General features: G+C 34.0%; 1 protein-coding gene across 3 annotated transcripts in view; it reads left to right on the top strand.

Annotated features, from left to right (window-relative positions):
• Positions 1-1,396: 1,396 nt before the first annotated feature.
• LOC103485999 (uncharacterized) overlaps positions 1,397-19,796 on the top strand; it is a 37,308-nt gene continuing 18,908 nt past the window's right edge. The window contains exons 1-10 of one of the 3 annotated variants that reach the window (XM_051089251.1): positions 1,397-1,716; positions 1,902-2,014; positions 2,121-2,196; positions 2,352-2,494; positions 2,978-3,064; positions 3,988-4,071; positions 17,466-17,673; positions 17,946-18,031; positions 18,170-18,401; positions 18,533-18,656. In XM_051089251.1, the coding sequence (XP_050945208.1) occupies positions 1,699-1,716; positions 1,902-2,014; positions 2,121-2,196; positions 2,352-2,494; positions 2,978-3,064; positions 3,988-4,071; positions 17,466-17,673; positions 17,946-18,031; positions 18,170-18,401; positions 18,533-18,656 (1,171 nt within the window). In that variant the 5' untranslated portion in view covers positions 1,397-1,698. Of the gene's footprint in view, positions 1,717-1,901; positions 2,015-2,120; positions 2,197-2,351; positions 2,495-2,977; positions 3,065-3,987; positions 4,072-17,465; positions 17,674-17,945; positions 18,032-18,169; positions 18,402-18,532; positions 18,657-19,796 lie in introns of those variants that run through there. The other 2 variants (XM_008443782.3, XM_051089250.1) reach the window with 2 other exon arrangements.

Genomic DNA, 19,796 nt, shown 5'->3' with positions numbered 1-19,796 from the left:
GAACTCGAGAAAGAATTCTTTGGTCTATTTTGAACTTGATCTGATTCAATGTTTCTAAATTGTAGTATACGGTAATTTAAGGGTTTTTTTTGTTCATCTTCTATAAGAATGTCATTTAGATAGTGTTTCACCTGTTGAAAGACATAATAAACAGTATGTTTCAAACAAAGGTAAGTTTTAACAAATTTACAAATACAGAGTGCTATACAGAAAAAGATATACAAATATACAATGCTATACATACAGATATTCACATTCTAGTTTGTTACCTTTATTTCTTTTTCTTTCTTAATTTTTCTTTCTTCTGTCTTTACTTTACACTTTATTGATTTGCTACATGATGCTTGTTGCTTCTTGCTCACCATCTATTTGTAAAAAAGAAAACTAATACAAATTATTCAATGAAATATATACAATGAGTATAGAAACATACGTCTTTGTATGTGGGATAGATCGTAATAGATATAGATAGATCGAAATGAATATAGATTCTGACCTCTTTGTATGCGAGATAAATCGTGGTAGCTATATATAGATGATGGAGATAAATCGAAATGAACATAAATTCAAATCTCTTTGTATGCAAGTCAGATCGTCGATCGCGATAGTTCTGTTAAAGTAGTTACCATGATATAAATGATTGACAAAGAAGATGATGGACAAAAAAGTATGAGCAAGTTCTTTCACCTTTTTATAGCCCCTTCATTTTGATGGTATTTTTGTAATTATGAGTTATTGAGGTTTCTCTAAATGATCGTTTATACTTATAAATATACAATCGTTGAAGCTACTCTACATGATCGTCTATATCTAAACTTTTTCGTCATCTTTTACTGTTTATTACCTTATCGTTTATATATCTAATGTACAAAATCGTGTATAATGATCATTTTTGATCGTTTATACTTTCATACATGATCAGACACACATATAAGATAATCTTAAAAATAATTTACACGATCGTTTATATCTTAAGTCTTTTGTTATCGTTTAGTGTTTATTTTTGATAGTTTATATATTTGGTAATTTACAAGATTGTGTATCAATTGTATATTATTCGATGACATCTAATAATCCTTTATTAACATTAATCGAGCGCATGTGGACGATTAATTGCGCGTTTATTGGGGTATTTTTGGTATTTCGCATTGTGAGCCTACATGCTTTTTCCGTTTCTGAAATTGTTCTATAGAGTGTAAATAATTTGTCGCTTTGTTATATTATTGAAAATGCTCCTTATTATTATTATTATTATTTAATAACAAAAGTTTCCTTTTCTTAATACTGTTATTTGAATTGATAGTTTGCTATTTTCTAGAAATAGATTTAGTATTTTGCTACTTTTTAAAATATCATCGCTATTGTTGGTGTGCTATTTGTCTAAGTGAACCTTTTGTCACCCCAACATAAAACAAGCTGTACGCTTAAGGTCCAGTCTGATTGCAACAATGGCCATGGATCGGAGGGGGCATGCTAAGGCCCAAAAAAGCTTTCCGTCCAAAAGGCGGGAATTTTGGCGTTCTATCGAACAGCGGAACAATTGTCATATCATTATGTTTTTTCTAACTCTGGTAAAAGGTTCTGAATCATTTCTGTAATCTATGTTGCACGCCCTTGAACGCAAAAGAATCGACACAGTCTTCTTTAACTCTCGCTTTTACCTAAGACCGCCAGAAAAGACAGCAGCATAGTCAAATAATGGAGGCCATTCTAAAGGTTTAAACGTTCTTCTTCCTTTTTTTTCCTTTGTTGCTGGATATGGGTTTATGTTTGTTTTGGTTGCTTTGGCTGTTTTTGGATTTGCACTTCTTTGTAGTTGAGTTAATAGTGAACAATAAGGACAGTATTTTTGAAATAAATTTGTGGGTATTGAAATTTGTTATGGTTTGGTTGCTGTGCAGAGGTACTTTGGATTCTCGGCGTTTAGGCCGTATCAGAAAGAAGTCATTCAGGCCATTCTTCGTGGGAAGGATTGCTTGGTGGTTACGGGCACCGGAAGTGGGAAATCCTTATGGTAGCTTGTTCTTAATCATTTTGGTTTTTTATTGCATTTTGTTGATGGGGTTTGCATGTTATTGTTTGTTTAACTAGTGATTTATTTTTATCTTTACTTGTTAAAGTTATCAGGTACCGCCTTTGGTCGTTGGAAAGACTGGCATAGTTGTTAGCCCCCTTATATCATTAATGCAGGATCAGGTAATTGAACATAGTCAAGTTGCATGCAAGCTGATTCAGACTCTCAAGAACGTGAAAAAAAGAAGAAAACCATTGTTCTGTTGCTCTCTTTTGCCATTGGATTTTCGACCCATGTTTTTTTCTCCTAAGCCATTTCTGGATTATGGATTTCATAGGTAATGGCTTTAAAACAAAGAGGGATCAAGTCTGAGTACCTTGGAAGTACTCAGACTGATTCCACAGTTCAAGCCAAGGCAGAGAGTGGTCAATATAATATCTTGTTCATGACACCAGAAAAGGCATGCTCTCTTCCCTTGAGGTACAAATTCGTGGAGCACATGTAAAGTTAATTCTGTGTCCTCGTTTTTCTTCCTCTGCTCTTTCTGAGCGTCCATTGCATCTCACGCCCATTTTATTGCCGCTTCCAGTTTCCATCTGCTGTCTTGTTTGATTATCAGTTTTATTTGTTCCGACAGTTATGCAAATGTATTCTTAAATACTAGTGATATTTTAAATGTAGACATAAATTATGGTCCTTGAATCCTTGCAAGATGGCTTGGTATTACTAGCTGACATCATACTGGAACAAAATTTTAGTACTTCTTTCGTATCTAGGAATTGGATGTGTGGGAGTGGGATATATCGTACAATACTGAAGTCATGTGAGGTAGTTTCTGATGGAATTCATACACATTTACTTGGTAGAAAAAGATGGTTCAAATGGAGAGTTATGATACATGGCATTGTAATATCCTATTGTGATTAACACCTTCTTCTTTATTTTTGAACTTCATTTTTGCAGTTTTTGGTCAAAATTAAAGAAGGCAGGAATTTGTTTGTTTGCCGTTGATGAAGCACACTGCATTTCCGAGTGGGGGCATAATTTTAGGTTAATGTTACGTCCTTTTCATTTCCTGTTATTTTTGTTAAAAGTATTGTATAATTAAATTTAACATAATCTATCAGCTTAAGCTATTAAATTGAGTGGTGGATTAACGGTCTTCAAATTTTCTCCAATGTACCCTATTCTGAGTTAAGTGGCTTATTGGTTGTGAGATTGGTTATATGGTACTTTGTTGTCCAATTGTCCCCAACATCTAGCTCCTGTCCCCAATTTTGAACATCAGTTTATGAAACAGGGAGAAACGTATTTTTAAAATTTCATCTTAGGAATGGATTTATGCATCACATGGTTTGTAAGGATTTAGTATATTATAGAAAGTAGAACGTAAATACTGTGGTTGTTTATAGAAGTTGAGTGCATTCCACATTGATGAGCTTGCTGTATGAATGTGAGGAAAGATTTTTCTTTTCACCCAGGAACTAGCTTTAGAGGTTGATAGAGCTCATAGACACCAACAACTCGTGGTGTCTGAGTATAAGTTAAAATAAAATTAACGGTTCACAGGCCAGGCTGATAGTGTAAGTCAACTGAAGCAGCTGTGGAAATTATTAACAATTATGATCAAACTGTAACAATTTTCTTATCTGATGCAGTGTTTGAATAAGTTAAAAAAGGAAGAATACTATCTTTTAGAAAAATAATTTTATTAGCATGAAAGTACCAAAGGACAAGGGGACATGGCATGCAGCTTAGTCAAGTGAGAAGAAATTAGATGTACAGTTTTCACTTTTCGGCTACGCAAGTCGCTGGGAATAGATTTTTAGCTCCTGGTTTAGCTAAGTTCTTAGCACTGACATGAGAAAACATATTGTTAGTTTTATTTTCCTTTATGTTCAGCGTGGAGTTTGCTTCTCTCCAACTTAGTACTTCTCTCATTTGTTCTATAAACTATTGGGCTCTGATCACAGGGCAGAATACGAACTGCTGGACGATTTTCGCGATGTTCTACCAGGTCTTCCATTTGTTGCACTGACTGCCACTGCACCTGAAAAGTAGGTTGAACTTCTTCCAATTACACCTGTTACTTCCTCTTTTTTATGCTTCTTTGTTTCTATTGTTGGGCTGAAGAAGTCCCTTAGCAGAGCTATCACATACTGCATCCCAATGGTTTGTGTTGTTATTGAACTCCATTGTTCTATCTATGTTGATCTGTTAGCTTGATGGTTGATCTTTCTTACACTTAAATTTGAGAGTTATAAATTGTTTTTTCTTCTTATTAAATATATGCAAAATTGGTCGGAGATAGATAGACCTTTTACAAATAAGGAAAGAATAAAAGCAATAAAGAACAATAATAAGTATATACAAATATAGAAATTTCAACACTCCTTCTCAAGCTGGTTTGAAGATGTCTTCCATAGCCAGCTTGTCAATCAATCTATCAAATTGTTTCTTTAGAAGACCTTTAGTTAGAATATCGGCAATTTGCTCTAATATAGGTAGATAAGGAATACATATTGTTCATTCTGCAATTTTCTCTTTAATAAAATGCTTGTCAACCTCAATATGTTTTGTTCTATCATGTAAAACCAGATTATGGGCAATATAAATAGCAACTTTGTGTCACAATAAATCCATATAGGTGTAGTTTAAAGAAATCTTCTACTCCAAGCATCCTTTTTAACTATATGCCCTCACAAATTCCATGAGTCAAGGCTTTAAATTTTGCTTCAGCACTACTTTTGGCCACCACACTCTTGACTCTGATTTTACTTCTCCAAGTAATCAAATTTCCTCCAACAAAGGAACAATAACCAGAGATCTTCTATTTGTCGCACTTCCTGTCCAACATGCATCGGTGTATACTTCTACGTGGAAGTGATTATTCTTTTCGAATAGAATGCCTTTCCTAGGAGACCTTTTCAGATACCGCAAAATTCTATAAGCAGCTTTAGAATGAGTCGGTCCTGAGCATGCATAAATTGACTAGCCATGCTTACAACATACACAATATCAAAGTGTGTATGAGATAGATATATTAATCTACCAACAAGTCTCTGATATCGTTCCTTGTCCTTCAGAAGCTTCAGATTAGGGTCAATAGTAGTTTCTGCAACTCTGCAACCAAGAAGTAAATCAAGGACATACTTTCTTTGATTAACAAAAATTCTCTTCTTTAATCTTGCAAATTCCATTCTCAGGAAAATTTCAAACCGAGAGCTAGTTTTTTCTTGAGATCAGCTAAAGCTTCATCATCATCTGTGAGAATAATATCGTCTATATAAACAATTAAAATTGAGATTTTATTATTCTCCAAGTGTTTATATAACATAAAGTATGATCTGTTTGACTTTGAAGAAATCCATAATTGGACACAACTTTTCCAAAACGTTGAAACCAAGCTTCTTGGTGATTGCTTAAGGCTATAAAGAGATTTTTTCAATTTGCAAATTTTACTACACCCACGCCCTTTTCAGAACCTGGTGGCAAGCTTATAAAGACCTCTTCCTCAAGATCACCATTCAGAAAGGCATTTTTACATCAAGTTGGTAAAGTGACCGATCTAAATTAACTGCAAGAGATGAAAGAACTCTAATAGAGTTAATTTTCGCAACATTCGCAACAGGAGCAAATGTTTCTTGATAATCAATTCCATATGTTTGGGTAAATCCTTTTGCTACTAGTCTAGCCTAGTATCTCTCAACACTATTGTTAGCATTACATTTTATGGTAAACATCCATTTACAACTCACTGGTTTCTTGTTTATGGCAACTCTACTATTTCCCAAGTTCCATTTTGTTTTAGAGCATTCATCTCTGTAATTGTTTAAATTGGCTGTAAAAAAATACTCTTTTATTTTCCTTCCTTTTTGAACCAATTCCTTATTGTATTAGTCAAAGAATCTGACTTTCTGGTGTTTGATTTTTTACCTTAGTGGTCTCTAGGTTATTTGTCTATTAGGTGGGTTGGCATCCTCAGTGGTGCGTATGCAGATTTTCAATTTTGTATTTTTGGTGTAGTGAACGGCTGCTTATCTTCTGCCTTGTGTGCTCTTCGCTTACTCTTGAAGAGATTGCTTTTCCGATCTTATCTTGTGAGACAGTTTTTATTTGACAAGTTGAACGACATTGTATGAGTAGAGAAGTTGTAGTGGTTAGGGGGAGCCTAACAACACTATAGTGTTGGAGTGAATGGTTCAGGGGAGCCTGATTTTATTAAGGAGAGTTAATCAAGTGTTAACCATTTAAGGGATAGCCTAAGTGATCATTAGTCTAATCAGTCTATCAAGATTATTTGAAAGATAAGTTGTTACTTGTAACCCTTTTGTATACTCTAGTGAAGTAAATAGCTAGTTGGTAATTAGTTAGTTGTCGTCATTTGGCTACTGATATTTTAATGTTTCTGTTTCTGTAATTAAGTAATTTGCTGCTGTAAAATTAGTATTGATTGTTGACTGTTGACTTTTGGGTATTAACATAAATACCCATACTTACGTTTAAAAGAAAATCAATAAAAAATAGAAAGAAGTTTTTTCTCCTACCCAGTCCCATGTTTCTCTTCCAAGAACACAGACACACACCAATTTTGATATCAAATCTTCATGAAGAAGGGAGCTGTGACCGGCAGGAGCATCTTCGACACCGGAGCAGGTCAGAAACTTCCGACGATTACCAGTCCCAAACGGCCGACTACAAGAACCCATTATGGGTCTTTAAGAATCGGCAACTTTTGATGAGGAAGAAAGGCTTTTTCGGCCACACCAAGAACAGAGGAGAGATGGCCATCAACAGAGGGAGATTAGAATTCAAAACACAGTTTTCAAAAAGGGCAGAAATGGAGGATAAGATTATCTTGATGACCAAGTACAACCTGCCCGATTAAGAGAATTAAGGAGAAGGGAAAATTTCCTGCAAGATTTCAATATGAAGGTTGATTTGTCAAGTTTTAGTGGCAACTTGGATGTAGAAGCATTTCTTGATTGGGTTAAAAATGTGGAGAGCTTCTTTGAGTATATGGAAATAGCCGAAGACAAGAAGGTCAAGATGGTCGCGCTGAAACTCAAGTCGGGCGCATCGGCTTGGTGGGATCAAATCCAAGTCAATTGACGATTAATTGGCAAGACACCCATAAGGAGCTGGCCAAGAATACTCAGGTAATGCCATTCAGACTATCTAACGTGCCTAGCACATTTATGAGGTTAATGATTCAGGTTCTATGCCCTTACCTTAATAAATTCCTAGTAGTTTATTTTGATGACATCTTAGTCTATAGCAACACGTATGATGAACACTTATCTCACTTGCATAGAACTTTTTAAAACACTTCGAGAAAATAAGCTTAACATTAATTTCAAGAAGTGTTATTTTGTTGTTAAAGAAATAAACTTCCTAGGCTTTATCATTAATGAGTTTGGAATTTCTGTAGACCTTAACAAGATAATGGCGATAAAGAGATTGACCACAACCAAGAACGGTAAAAGAATTGCAAAGTTTCCTAGGGTTATCTTTTTTTTTTTATATAGAAAATTCATAAAAAATTTCAGCACTTTAGCATCTCCATAAACAAAATGTTTAAAGAAAGGAAAATTTGCTTGGACTAACTCTTAAACTCAAAGTTTTGTGTCCTTAAAAAAGATAGGCTATGCAACACACTCGTTCTTGCTCTACTGGATTTTACACAACAATTCGAAGTAGCCATTGATACATGTGGAAATGGAATAGGAGCAGTCTTGTCCTAACACATTCACCCAATTGAATACTTTAATGAAAAGTTAAGTGAGGCAAGACAAAAGTAGATCACTTACGAACAAGAACTGTACTCCTTGGGAAGAGCTTCAAAGGTTTGGGAACTCTACCTTTTAGGATAAGAATTTATTATATTCTTCGATTATTTATCCCTCAAATATTTGCAAACACAAAAAAATATTAGTAGGATGCATGCTAGGTGGCTGTCCTTTATTCAACGTTTTAACCTTGTGATAAAACATAAGGCCAGTAGTACCAATGTGGTAGCAGACGCCCTTAGTAGGAAATCCAACCTACTCACTATTCTAAAAACTAAAATAGGTGCATTTGATTCCTTGCCCACTCTTTATAAAGACGACCTCGATTTTGGTCAAATTTGGTCCTTTTGTGTTGATCATGTCAGTTATATTGATTTCCACTTGACTAACGATTTTCTTTTCAAGAATAATCTTCTTTGCAACCCTAGAACATCTCTTCGCGAAGCTTTGATTAAAGAGCTTCATAGCAATGGACTTGCGGGGCATTTCGGAATAGACAAGAGTTCCCAACTATTAAGTGATAGGTTTTATTGGCCTCAACTTCGTCGGGACGTTACAAAGACTGTCAAGCACTGTTTTATGTGCCAAACTGCCAAAGGACAACAACAGAATACAGGGTTGTATACATCTCTACCTATTCCTAAAGGCATTTGGGAATACTTGTCTATGGATTTTTTCCTAGGCCTTCCCAAAACTCAAAGGGGGTATGATTCTGTCCTTGTTATAGTTGATCGTTTTAGCAAAATGTCTCATTTATTATCTTGTAGGAAGACATCAGATGCCGTTTATATTGCTAATTTGATTTTTTTAAAGAAGTGGTACATTTGCATGGAATACCCAAGTCCTTAGTTTTCGACAGTGATGTCAAGTTCCTAAACCATTTTTGGAGAACTCTTTGGAAAAAATTTAACACCACACTTAAGTTTAGCACCACTAGCCACCCACAAAATTTGCATTTAATCACGTGAAGAACCGGACAGGAGGGAAGTCACCATTTGAGATTGTTTACACTAAGCTACCTAGACTAATTGTTAATCTTACTAATATACCTTCCAATGTTGATCTTAGCTCTGAGGCTGAAATATGGTGGAAAAAATAGTAAAGCTCCATCAAGATGTAACCGCCCAAATTGAGAAGATGAACCAAGCATACAAAAGTTAAGTCGACAAGCATTGAAGATTCAAAGAATTCAAGGAAGGAGACCTAGTAATGATACGTCTTTGAAAGGCAAGACCACCGACAGAAAAATACAACAAATTACAGCCAAAGAAGATAGGACCCTATCCAATAATCAAGAGATTTGGAGACGATGTGTACAAAATTGATCTCCCCAATCACATACACATCAACCCTATCTTCAACGTGGCCAATATCTTCGAGTATTTCCTGCCCGACCAACTAGATCTTTCAACCTAAAACTCGAGGGCGAGTTCCTTCTTCTTAAGGGGGAAGAGTTGATGTAAATAGCTAGTTGGTAATTAGTTAGTTGCTTTCATTTGGCTACTGATATTTTAATGTTTTTGTTTATGTAATTAAGTCATTTGCTGTGTAAAATCAATATTGATTGTTGACTGTTGACTTTTAGGCATTAACATAAATACCCATACTTGTCACTTAAAAAAATCAATAAAAAATAGAAAGAAGTTTTTTCTCCCACCCAGTCCCATGTTTCTCTTCCCAGAACACAGACACACACCATCTAGTGAACTAATAGACATCCTATTATCCCTATTATCCTACAATATAATAGAATGGGTAAGAAAGAGAATGCACGTGTGAAGGAGGCAATGAGGGAGAGAAAAAGGGGACCACAGTGGGCTAGAGTTGGTTAGAAATATATTGTATAAAAGGGCAAAAAGAGAGGGGAAGAGGAAGATTTTGGTGAAGAAAGAGGCTCCATTATTCCTAGAGAGAGGAGAAGCAGGACCAGGTTCTATCGTTTTTGTGTTGTTTCTTGTTATTTCGATTTCTTTTCTTTGGTTCATTGTGTCGAATAGGAATTATATAGTTTGTTGAAGGTGAGGTTTGTAATCGTAGTTCATTATCTTAGAGGTGTGTATTTTCTTTCTTATATTGTAATTTCTAGTGAAGATATCAATAAAGCATAGACACTACATCAGTGTTCTATCAAATTGGTATCAGACATCAAAATCTGGGAAAACAGAGGAAAATGGCAAAGAAGGTGGAAGAGAGGTTTGAATCCATTGAACGGAATATCTTCGATATACGAGAGGAACTTCAGAAATTATCGGAGATAGAAAGAAGGTTATCTTCCATGGCAAGAACTATTGAGAAGATCAGTTTACAAATAGAAAAATGACAGCAACAAGTACTAATGGAATATATCAAGGGTATGATTTGTGAGAAGTCTACGACAATGAAAGAAACAGAAGATTCGCTAATGAAATATATTGAAGACATGATTCGTGAGAAACCACCAACAATCGAAGAAACTTTGAGGTCATTGACACATAGCACTGATCGATTGGAGATTCAAACCAAGGAAAACTAATAGTTGTTCAAGTGCCTTGAAACGCTAGCAAAGAAAGAATCAACCATGAGTGGAAGAATCACAACATCAGCGAGTTATATGGCGGTGATGAAGAGCACAGTCGGAGGAAGGACGTCTACGAAAAAAACTGAGAACAAAGATCAAAAGAAGGAAATAGAAATTGAAGAGAAGGTGATTGGAGGAAGGATGTCGACGAAAAGAACCGAGAACTAAGAATGAACGAAGAAAATAGAAATTGAAGAGAAGGTGAGCGATCGAAACAAGTTTGAATGGTCAGTGTTTAGTGTAAGTAGTTCTGTTCGAACCGCTTTAGGTTGTTATCGATCACCAGAGGAATGCTATGCATTCAAGGATTGGTTGGAATTAAAACAGAGGCTGTTATTTCGTTTTCGATCAGTAAGGGAAGACCTTGACTATGGACGATTCTTAGCAAGCAAGCCGAAAACAATCATTGAAGGTCGACGAGAATACCGGTGAGACCCGAAACGAAGACCTCGAGTGAAGAAAAAGCTCTTGCTCAAAGAAGCTGAAATTGATTGGTTGCGATGGAGAAGGAAGACGCCGGAAGTGGTCTGGTTCTGATGGGAGAAAAAGAGGTTAGCAGTCGTCTGGCTGCGAAGGAAAAAGGGAACGCTGACAAGTGAGGATCGACGATGGTCTGAGAAGGTGATTAGGAATAAGGATGAACCGTGTGAGGAGGAAGAAGATTTTGCCCAATGATGCTACCAATGATGTGGCATAAATTGATAAAGAAAATTAGGGCAAAAGGGACGTACCTAAAAATTTGTTCAAATGGGCTTCAAATTTTTAAGTATGGGCTTTAACCTTGGATTAAGGTCGAAATTGAATACTGGGAAATTGTTAGGTTGGCCCAAATGATGAAACTAACCCGAAAGGTGGAAAATTTAGAAATCACGCTAAAGGGGGTAAGCCTATAGGAAAAGATCGAAGATGAATCGAGTAACGATATCTCAATGAAAATGATAACCCTAAGGGGCAGAAAAAACTTGGCGAGAAAATCTAGTGGAGAGATTCTTGGAAGCCGAAATTCAGGCTAGGAGGAATCAGGGGACTTTATTTCCAATGTGACGAATGATATCACGTAGGGTATAAATGCAAAGCTAAGGAACAACGATGGGTGAAAATGATTGCAGTTCAAGGTAATGCTGAAGAAGAAGAAATTATTGAAGAAGATGGCCTAGAGATGAATAAAGAGGTAGATTCATTAGAAATAGAAGAAAATGAAAGATCGATGGTAGAAATATATATAAACTCGGTAACTGGATGGTCGAATTCCAAAACTATGAAGGTAAAGGGAAAAATTAAAGAAGAGGAAGTAATAGTGCTGATCATTTGCGGGGTCAACAATTTTATGTTCGAGAAGGCTATTTCGACTTTGCAAATACCAACGAAGGAGACCGTTAACTTTGGAATTAATTTGAAAAGTAGGCTGAAGTTCGGATCAGATTCAGACCATGGATACTTAATCGGATGCAAAGTTTTAGATGGAGAAATTATAATTGCAAATTTATGTAGAGTAGATGAGGTGCCTACAACGAGGTAGTTACTAGCTAAAGCGTTCAAACAGTGTCCCGTCTTTACCAACTTAATCGAATGTTAAAGGAACCTACTGAGGTACATTCGATTATAGCTCAGCAAACTAGGATTGGCGGGCAGATCTAAAAGAAGTATTTGGTTATGAAAAGAATGTGGTAGGGCAATGAGAAGCATTAATAAATTGGAAGGACTGGTCATTGCATGGAGATACGTGGGAAGTCTATGCTGATTTCCAACATTAGCTTCTAGGACTTCACCTTGAAGATGAGGTGAAATTGGAGGAGGGGTGTAATGATAGACATCCTATAATCCCTATTATCCTACAATATAATAGAAGGGTAAGAAAGAGAATGCACGTGTGAAGGAGACAATGAGGGAGAGAAAAAGGGGACCACGGTGGGCCAGAGTTAGAAATATATTGTATAAAAGAGGACCATACATCCTATTAAAGTTGTTACTTGTAATCCTTTTCATATATGTGCACGAATTGGGTTACCAAGCAGCGACGGATCTAAAAAATATATTGACGGGAGGCTAAAAGAAAAATATGGAAAATAAATTACATAGATAGGGCTGACAATCAGAGTAACCACTAAGCTAATGATATATATTAATAATTAAGTAGTTTTCTTTATATATATTATATAAAGACAATAAAGTTGAAGAGCCCCCCTGGGCCTATGCTAAATCCGTTGGTATTACCAAGTCTCGTGTTATTTCCTTTTAGTCTTTGTTGCTGTTAGATTTACTATGTTGATTATCTTGTTATAACTTTTGAACCAACATTATATTGTTAGTTTATATATGTTATTTTCTCAATTGGTATCAGAGTGGGTTTGTGCACATCAACTATGGATACAATTAGGGAAGGTGGATCAACTACCTTAACCTCCTGTTCTTGATGGAACCAACTATGCTTATTGGAAAGGAAGAGAATTGATACTATTTAGACCTTGTGTTATTTTATTGTCAAAGAACCTTCATCAAAGTAGTAGTGATCATCAAGCATGCTAGCACTCCCAATTATCTTCTTCGCTTCTTGATCTTGAAAAATACAGCGTGTTTCAAAGAATATAGCACGACAACTAGAACATTTAGAGAGTATAGAAATAGATAAAAGATTACATGCTAATTTTTGAATATGAAGAACAGGCCATAAAGAAATGTTAGTCAATTTAATGGTTCATTTTCTTGCAATAGAAGAAGAAAAACATCCATTTGCAATTCTTATTTCTCATTGCAATATGATGGAGAATATGAAACAAAGAAAGAAGAAGAACTGGTCATATGATATAAAGCTCCATAATCAATAATCGTGAAGAATTATCACAAGAAAAGGCTTTAAGGATAATGACCTATTTGAGTCAAAGAAACACAAGAATTATTAGGTGACGAATTGGTGGTAGCAATTTAAGAATTTGAATTTGCTCGTGACATAACAGGCTGAAAATTAACAAGCCAAACTAGATAAGTAGATTGAACCGAGTTAGAGTCACCGAATAGAACCGTTGATGACTTTGATTACTGATGGCAACATAACTCTAACTGAAAGTAGAATGTGCCTATAATTTCGACAGCTAGGATTTTGGAGGTGAGCGGAAGAAGTTTGCGGTGGCCAGGGGTTAGGGTTCAAATATAATTCTAACAGATATGAAAATCATATTTGAAAAGAAGATAAATATGAAAAAAATAGATAAGTCAAAACTGGTTCAAATCATATTTGAAAAGAAGATAAATATGAAAAAAATAGAGAAGTCAAAATTGGTTCATGGCGAAGAGAAAAAAAAAAAAAAAAACAATTTAGAGCAAAAACATCTAAAGAAAACGCAGTTTTCGGTGAGTGTTGGTAAGCAGCAGCGATTGGTCGGAGTATCATGATCCACGACGACAACCCTCGAGGTGATGGAGGTGGAGGTCTGAAAGAGTTTTAGGGTTTTTTAGGTTTTAGAAAACATTGGACCGTTTGGGGGAAGGGTTGAGTTATGGAAAGTTAGTGTTATGATAAGCTTAGTGCTACGATAGTATGTGTTTGGGGAAGTGTTACGTAAGAAGTGTTATGATAAGATGTATTTGAGGGAAGAGTTATGTGGCGAGGTTTATAGGGTGGTTATGATAAGATGTGTTTGGGGGAAGGGTTATGTATGTAGTGTTATGGAATTTATTTTTTTTATACATTTAGCAAAAATTCGTATTCTAAATCTAATACACAAGTTTCATAAATTTAATTTACCAAATTGTCATATTTTCGTAAAACAATTTTTAGTAATTTTTTTAGATGTGACGTCCATTTTTAACATTTTTTACATGATCGTTGTGTGCGAATAAATTATTAATTTTTTAATATTTGTATTCTAAATCAAATACACAAATTTTGTATATTTAATTTTTCAAAATATTCTATTTTCGTAAAACAATTTCTAGTAATTTCTTTAAATCGGCGTCCATTTTCAACATTTTTTACGTAATTGTTACGTGTGAATAAACTATTATTTTTTTAAAATTCATATTCTAACTCCAATACACATTTTGTGTATTTAATTTATGAAATCGTCCTTAGTTTTTGTAAAATAATTTGCCAACTCTTTTTTAAGTAATTGTTATGTGAGAATAATTTTTTTAAAAAATTCATATTCTAAATCCAATACAGTAATTTCGTATATTTAATTTAACAAATCGTCTTAGTTTTTTAAACAATTTTCCTTAATTTCTTTAAATACGACTTAAAATTTTCAACTTCTTTTAAGTAATTGTTACGGTTGAATAAATTACTGCTTTTCCTTTTAAAACAAAACATTCTCAGTTTTTTTTTTGACCTAAACATTCAATTTTCCCCTCTTTTTAAAGAAGAGGACTGTTGTTCTATGTAGCAACAAAAATGATAAAAAATGATAATGAATTAATGAAAGATACAAAAATAAAGGAGAAGAAAGAGAAAGACTACATTTTGGAAAAGTATGAGCATAATTTGCCAAAAATTTTAGATTCAAAATTTAATTCAAATAGATCTTAAATCAAATCTCGCTATTAAATTGATTTTTTTTTTTAAAAATGCTTATACATTTAAAGTTTAAATACTTTTAAAAATATGTTTTATACATTGTTTAGGTTATCTAAGGATTCAAAAGTTATTTAACTTAATATTAAGGGTGCGTTTGGGGGAGAGAAAGAGTTATGGGGGAAAAGAATTATAACAATCCTAGGATTATGATAATCCTAGTGTTATGATAATATGTGTTTGGGGGAAAGAATATAAAAGGTAGTATTATAATAGTATGTGTTTGGGGGAGGAATTATGATAGTAGTGTTACAATAATATGTGTTTGGAGGAAGGATTATGATTGTAGTAATTTAAAAAATAATAATATAATTTAGATTAAGTTATTTGGGTAGGGTAATGTAGGGTTGTAAGAAAGTAAAGATGGGATAAGATAGGGTTATTTAGGGATTATGATTATTTATCATATTCCTTGGGCCAAACACGGTTTGACCCAATTTTCTAATTCTTTTCCCCCTAAAACCCCACTCCAAACACACCCTAAATTGTTTGATTTGATTTTGTTTTGTTTTTTATAAATTTAATAAAATTAGTTTTTTTAAAATTCATTTAACTTAAATTACCAAAAATAGAAATAGTTTAGATATAGATATATTAGTTTTAAAATAAAATATTGGGAAACTTCCTAAATATAACAAACTATCCATAAAATTAGCAATTTTTTAAATATTCCAGATTTTCTCTTCCATCATTTTCTGATTTTTTATCGTCTTCTTGATCTGCACTCATGCATTTCTTTCATTTTTTTTTAGATTTGAATAACCAAATCTATTTTTTTTATTCCCATTTCTTTTTTTTTCATTGTATCATCTTTTTTCTTTTTTTTTTTAAACATATGGTGTATAAAAAATCTTGAAAAAATTGGTTAGACATTTAAATTTGAGTAATCAAAAACTAAAAGATTGTGTATAAAGAATTCGAAAAACCAAAAACTAAAAGATTGTGTATAAAGAATATCGAAAAAAAATCGTATTTCTTCTTTTCTTTTTTACGGAGATGATGTATAAAGAATTTTGAAAAAATTGGTTAGGAATTTAAATTAGAGTAACTAAAATTAAAAGATCGTGTATAAAGAATATTGAAAAAAATCTTTTATACCAATTTTCTTTTTTAAAAAATCGTTTAGATTTGCCTATCCAAATTTAAACGATAAACGAGCGTATACCAAATTTTGAAAAAAAAATTTTAGATTTGAAATCCCAAATGTAAATGATCGTATACAAAATCTTGAATTTTTTTTCTAAATTTGAAACCCCAAATTTAAATGATGGTATACCAAATTTTAAAAAGAAGTGGTTTAGATTTGGGGTAGCCAAATGTAAACGATCGTGTTGACAAATCTAAATGATCGTGTACCAAATTGTGTTACCAAATATATTACGCGCATTGTTGAAGGGGCATTTTTGGTATTTTACACGGTGGGTCTCTGTCTTTTTTCCATTTTCGAAATTGTTCTATACAATGTAAGATGAAAAATTGAAAAACAAATAAAAGAAGAAAAACAAATAAAAGGCATGAAATAATAAAATTAAAAAAAATAAAAAAGTTAAATATGAGGACTAAATGCTTAAACTAATCATAATTGATATTTAATTAAAATTAATTTCATAAATAAAATAAATTGAAAAACAATATTCTTGTTAAGATTATTAAATTAATTAAATACAAATGACATTTGATAAATAAAAGAATAAAATTTAAAAAATAAATGAAATAATAAAACTACGGGGGAGTTGAAGAGTTGAGGCTATGGGGAGTTGAAAGGGATCAAGAAGGAGAGAAAGGAAGAGGGGTTATGTAAGCTTAAATAAGGATTATGATAACCTTTCCCCAGAGAAGGGTTGGGTTACCATAACCCAAACCCCCAGTGATAAGCCTTAGACCAAACGATCCTTTAGGTTTTTCGTTTTTTGTTTAGGGTTTTGAGAACCTTAACTGATACTAACTTAAAGTTGGTCTTTTTATATAGGAGGAACCTTCTCTGATGCCAACTAAAAGTTAGTCTTCTTAAACAACTTAAAGGTTGTTAAAGGGTTTTCTAGGTGGGGTCAATATGCAAAGTTAGGTCTTCTTGGACAGGAGAAAGACCTTTTACGAAAAAAAGAATAAAAGCAATAAAGGATAAATATATGAACAAAAATAAGTATATACAAATATAGAAATTCCAATACGTACTATTATTTATTTGGATAAATTATGTTAAATCTCATACGAAAGATCCTCTCTTTTCATTGTAAATTTACTCTCTTTTTGGCTAGGGCATTTGAACCTATGTTTTTTTGATCGACTTGTTAAGCAAAGCTTGTATTTATTGAAATTTTAGTGGTAGGATAGAGAAAAGTGGAACTCATGTACATCACATGTTTTCTAGTTAATAGCCCATGGCTGTGTTGGCATTCTATTTATAAGCCATAGCAACGAGATTATGTACGGTTCCATTTAATAATTTGGTACATTATAGAGATATTTTGTGATTTTTTAAACTTTAATGTTTATGCTCTTAAATTTATTTCAGTTTTCAATACATTTTCTTTCCAGGGTTCGGAGTGACATTATTAATTATTTGAAGATGAAAGACCCTCAAGTTACCATTGGTTCATTCGATCGAACAAATCTTTTCTATGGAGTCAAGTTTTTTAAGCGTCCTCGATTATTCATGAATGAGCTTGTGCTTGATATCTCTAAGTATCTAGCCTCTGGTGGTTCAACTATCGTTTACTGCAGGACAATTAAAGCTGTTGAGCAGGTATGTTCTTTTGCTTCTAGTTCTTACAAACGCCACTTCCAAGTTCACTGAATTTTAAGAAGCATAGATAAAGAAATATTTGCATACTTACCTAGCATGATAAATTGAGGGCATCAAGCAACAGGATTAGTTCATTATTGTTAATTACCTTTGAGATTTTATATGCCTTCATGGTGGGCTGTTACAACAATTTGTGCATCATGCACTTTCAGGTTTATGTTGTTAAGCTTATTAATTGGCTCTTTGTGAATTTTGGTCCAAAATTTTCGTAGATATCCAAGTCACTTAAAGAAGCAGGGATTAGTGCTGGAATTTATCACGCTCAAATGGACAAAGAATCACGTGCAGAATCCCACAGGTTATACCAATAGTTTGTGCCGCAACTATGGAGATGAATTCTATTGATGCTCTTTATAATCAATAATACTGGCAACCGTAGCTAATTTAGCCTTTTATTTGTGTGGTTCTCTGATTGTAACACCTTTTCTTTAATCAGACTATTTATAAGGGATGAAGTGCAAGTCATGGTTGCCACTGTTGCTTTTGGTATGGGTATTGACAAACCAAATGTAAGACAGGTGATACATTATGGCTGCCCAAAGAGTCTAGAATCTTATTATCAGGAAAGTGGGCGATGTGGTAGAGATGGTATTGCTTCTGTTTGCTGGCTTTATTACACGAGAAGTGATTTTGCTAAAGCAGAGCTCTACTGTGGTGAATCACCAACTGTATGAATCATGCTTTCGTTCTTAAATTACTTACCATTCTATTCGATGGTCACTTCACTTTCCCTTGTGGTGGATGTGTATATAGTTTAAGATTTGAACTGGATACTTCTTTATTTGCTTTCTTTCGTTAGGAAAACAAAAGAACAGCTATTATGGAGTCATTGATGGCTGCACAGCGGTATTGTTCTATAGCAACTTGCAGAAGAAACTTCTTGCTCGGTTATCTTGGGGAAAAATCTCAGTCTGAAAAATGTGGTTTGTCTTTTACTTGACTTTGTTCTTTAAATCTTATCAATTCTTCTGACGATCTTCCAGTAATCAAGTCTCAATTTCATTCAGTACTTCTCTGATTCTGACCTTGAGCTGACATCTTTGTCCATATGATGTATTTAGTAACTACTAGTTGCTTGCTGTGTTTTATCTTTAATGGCTGTCTTTTATTTAACTATATGTTATAATTGTAGTTAGCTTTTTCTAAGCATTACCGATTTTTTAGGTGTTAGGCCACACCTTCTGTCCATAGTATAAAGCATAAGTTGTTTCTATTTCAGTGCAGAATATTAATGAAAAATTCGCAGTGTTCTTGTTTCTGTGTTAATTCTCGAAGAAAATACCAAATTGGTATTGGAGCACCTCCAACAAAGGGAACACCTCCGGCAAGGGAAAGGATGTTGCAGCCGATGAAGAAGAGATTCCATCCCTGCGCACCTCGGCTGCCCATATGATGGCCGGCGAAGAGAATATGGTGGAACTCAACGATCGAATGAATGAATTCCAGATCATCGTGGAATGGATTGCTTGCCATTTGGAAGTAGCTTTGAACGCCCTTCCCCAACGGCAAGAATTCGACACCGGAAACCAGCAGAGAGAAGAAATTTGGTGCATTGCCAGCTGAATTTAGAGGCGTTCCTTGATTGGTAAAAAACGTGTAGAGTTTCTTTTGTGGAAAGTAGAGACAAAGAACATACCATTTTAAGTGGAAACAGCTGCTGATCTTATTATTTTCTAATAATCATAAAGGTATAAAAGGTAAAAATTTATAGACAATACAAGTCTAATAAAAAGAACAAAAAAATTAGGACAAAGTAAATCAAGACTTTCATCATGACTTAATCCATTATTTCTAACACTCTCTCTCAAGTTGGGACATAAATGTCATAAAGACCCAACTTGCTAATACACAAATCAAATTTTTGTCCAAGGAGTTCCTTTGTGAGGATATCAACAATCAGTTGGCTCGAGGATATGTAAGGAATGTAGATGCTACCATCGTCAAGCTTCTCTTTGATAAATTGTCTGTCAATCTCCACGTGTTTAGTTGTGTCATGTTGGACCGGGTTATTGGCAATGCTAATGGCTATCTTGTTATCGCATAATAGCTTTATAGGCACCCCA

This window comes from Cucumis melo, chromosome 8 (genome assembly GCF_025177605.1).
Source record: "Cucumis melo cultivar AY chromosome 8, USDA_Cmelo_AY_1.0, whole genome shotgun sequence".
Classification (NCBI taxonomy): Eukaryota; Viridiplantae; Streptophyta; class Magnoliopsida; order Cucurbitales; family Cucurbitaceae; genus Cucumis; species Cucumis melo.
Note: the sequence above shows the minus strand (reverse complement) of the source record. Positions and strands in the feature narration are given on the sequence as shown.